The 2,301-nt window shown below is 49.2% G+C and overlaps 1 protein-coding gene across 1 annotated transcript in view; it reads right to left on the reverse strand.

Annotated features, from left to right (window-relative positions):
• Positions 1–2,301, reverse strand: part of TTK (TTK protein kinase) — an 81,925-nt gene that overhangs the window by 52,092 nt on the left and 27,532 nt on the right. Inside the window, 1 exon segment of the mRNA XM_019520440.1 lies at positions 216–322. Coding sequence (XP_019375985.1) covers positions 216–322 — 107 coding nt within the window.

A 2,301-nucleotide genomic window follows, 5' to 3' on the forward strand; every position in this document is an offset into this window, starting at 1 on the left:
GGGGGGGGGGGGGGGGGGGGAGAAGTGGGGGCAGCAGCATGCAAAGGAAACTGCAAGATTAGAGGAGTCACCGCACAGCACACTTCTAGCACAAATTCCAGCGGTCCTTAGCCGTTACTACCTTAACTACCCCTTTACTTGAACAGTATATAGTAATTTTATCATTTAAAAGGCAAGATAAAGTTTGACAACATGGGGGGGAGACTTTGACATACCTTGTGACAGTTCAAACTGTGCAAAAGCCACATGGACAAAAGCAAATTTCTTACAGTTCAATCTGGCAAGATGAAACTGGTCCCGTGCCTCATCTGGGTCTTGAAGACTGTAAAATAATTAGACAATTAAGGAGATAAAAAACAGCAAATTTAAAGTGAGAGGGTAAAAAGAGAACAAAATAAAAAGGTAGAGCTCTGGAGACCCACCCATTACCAAAAAATACCCTCCATAAAATTCCCTCTCCTCATTACTGAATATAAGCGGTTCTCTCTCTGTCCCTGGCTGAGTGTACTAGCCACAGTGCCAAATCATAGGCAAAAAATAATAGAAAAAGCTTACAAAGTAGTCGAGACAAACAGCTGAAATATAAGAATACCAGTCAGCATTCTGACAAAATAAAAGATGTCATAAAAGTAATTGCATGGCTCCAACATATTGCATGAATTTGCCTCAAGAAATCAGCACTATGGAGCACCACAACAGCATACAGTAAATCGATTAAGAACTCAATGTCATACCTAAAAAGGAGCATTTGACAATGTCAAATCATTATTAAAGGGTGTAGTTCTACAGGGATTAAATTTAGGCCTGATTTAATATTTTCAGTTTTCTAGAAACAAACATAAGATCACTGTTAATGACAAATAAAGTGGCAGTGGTGAGGACAAGGCAGTCAGAAAAAGGGATTCAATCTGGGAAGCAGTGACCCTGAAAAGGCTTTAATGGTCATATTGCACAAGCGACTAAATTTACTTTAAGAACAAGGAACACTGTGGCTAACAGAAGGAGGGAAGCTATTTTACTGTTCTAATGCCACAGGCAGAAGTAAAATACAGCTGTATCCCTGTTATAAAAAGGATGTTTGAAGAAAAAAAAAAGAGGCACATACATACAAGAGCTAGAACCTTGAGGGCTAAGCAAGCACTAAAGATTTCTTTGTTTATTTACACTGTATCTCAATAGGTCATACCATTGACTAAGTAACTAACTTTCACTGTGATTATTGTAGTATCGATAGAACCAATAACGGTATCACTTAAAGAGCAGCATACAGGTAGTCCTCAGACTTACGATCCAATTGGTTCCTGTGTCTTAAGTCAAAACATTGTTCCTATAAGAAAACTGGTTCCAAGTTACAATGTTATAAATGGGGGATTGGTTCCTTTACCACACTGGACACAGCTTATTCAAGCTGGCAAGCCTGTTGTGGTGGGGGGAGGGAGGGGGAGATCAACACCCCCACAGCAAGGGAGGGATTCAGGCTGGGGCTAGGATGATGGCTGGGGAAAGGGCTGCCCAGCCGGGGTAGGAGAGCACAGGGAGGGAGTGGGCAGCTCCCACCACTGCAGGCTGCCAGTCCGGGAGTTGCTCATCTGGCGACTTGTCTGGTGGCTCTCACTGCTGCTTCCACCACTGGTCTGGGAGGGCGTGGGGGGGTGGCGCCACGTATCCCGGATATATGCAGGGCCGGGGCTGCACTCTGCGCAAGTAGCGGAAGGCGCTAGGAGTAGCTGTGCTGCTCACCCAGCCAGGGTGAGGGAGAGCTGCTGCACTGCCTATGGACAAGCGGTGCGCAGCAGCCAGAGCCACCCTCGCCTCCCCACACCTCCTGGATGAGCCACGGCTTCACCCCACCCTGGCTGGGTGAATAGCAGCAGTAGCACAGTATGGGGGGGGGGAAGGGGAGTATGCCCCCAGATTGGGCTGGGGGCTATGGAGGGGCTGCAAAACCACCCTAAAATTCCCCATAGCCCCCACCGCTTGCCTGGAACACAACACAATGCAGCCCCAGCCCTACACATGTGGGGGCACACCCTCCCCTATGCCCTGCTGCTGCTTGCCCAGCCAGGGCGGGGCAGCTCTGGCCGCTGCGTACCACTTGTCTGGAGGTACAAGCAGCTCTGCCCTGCCCCAGCTGAGCGAGCGGCAAGAGGGCATAGCCTCCACTCCCAGCATCTGCCTTCTGCCGCTGGCCCAGATTGGAGCCCAGCAGAGCTTTGGCCCCATGCCCTCCCGGACTGGCGGCGCACAGTGGTGAGAGCCCCACCCCACCATCCCACCCCCTCCGTCCAGCAGGCAGCCGCT

Source organism: Gavialis gangeticus, unplaced genomic scaffold (assembly GCF_001723915.1).
Source record: "Gavialis gangeticus isolate Ggan-Ray unplaced genomic scaffold, GavGan_comp1, whole genome shotgun sequence".
Classification (NCBI taxonomy): Eukaryota; Metazoa; Chordata; order Crocodylia; family Gavialidae; genus Gavialis; species Gavialis gangeticus.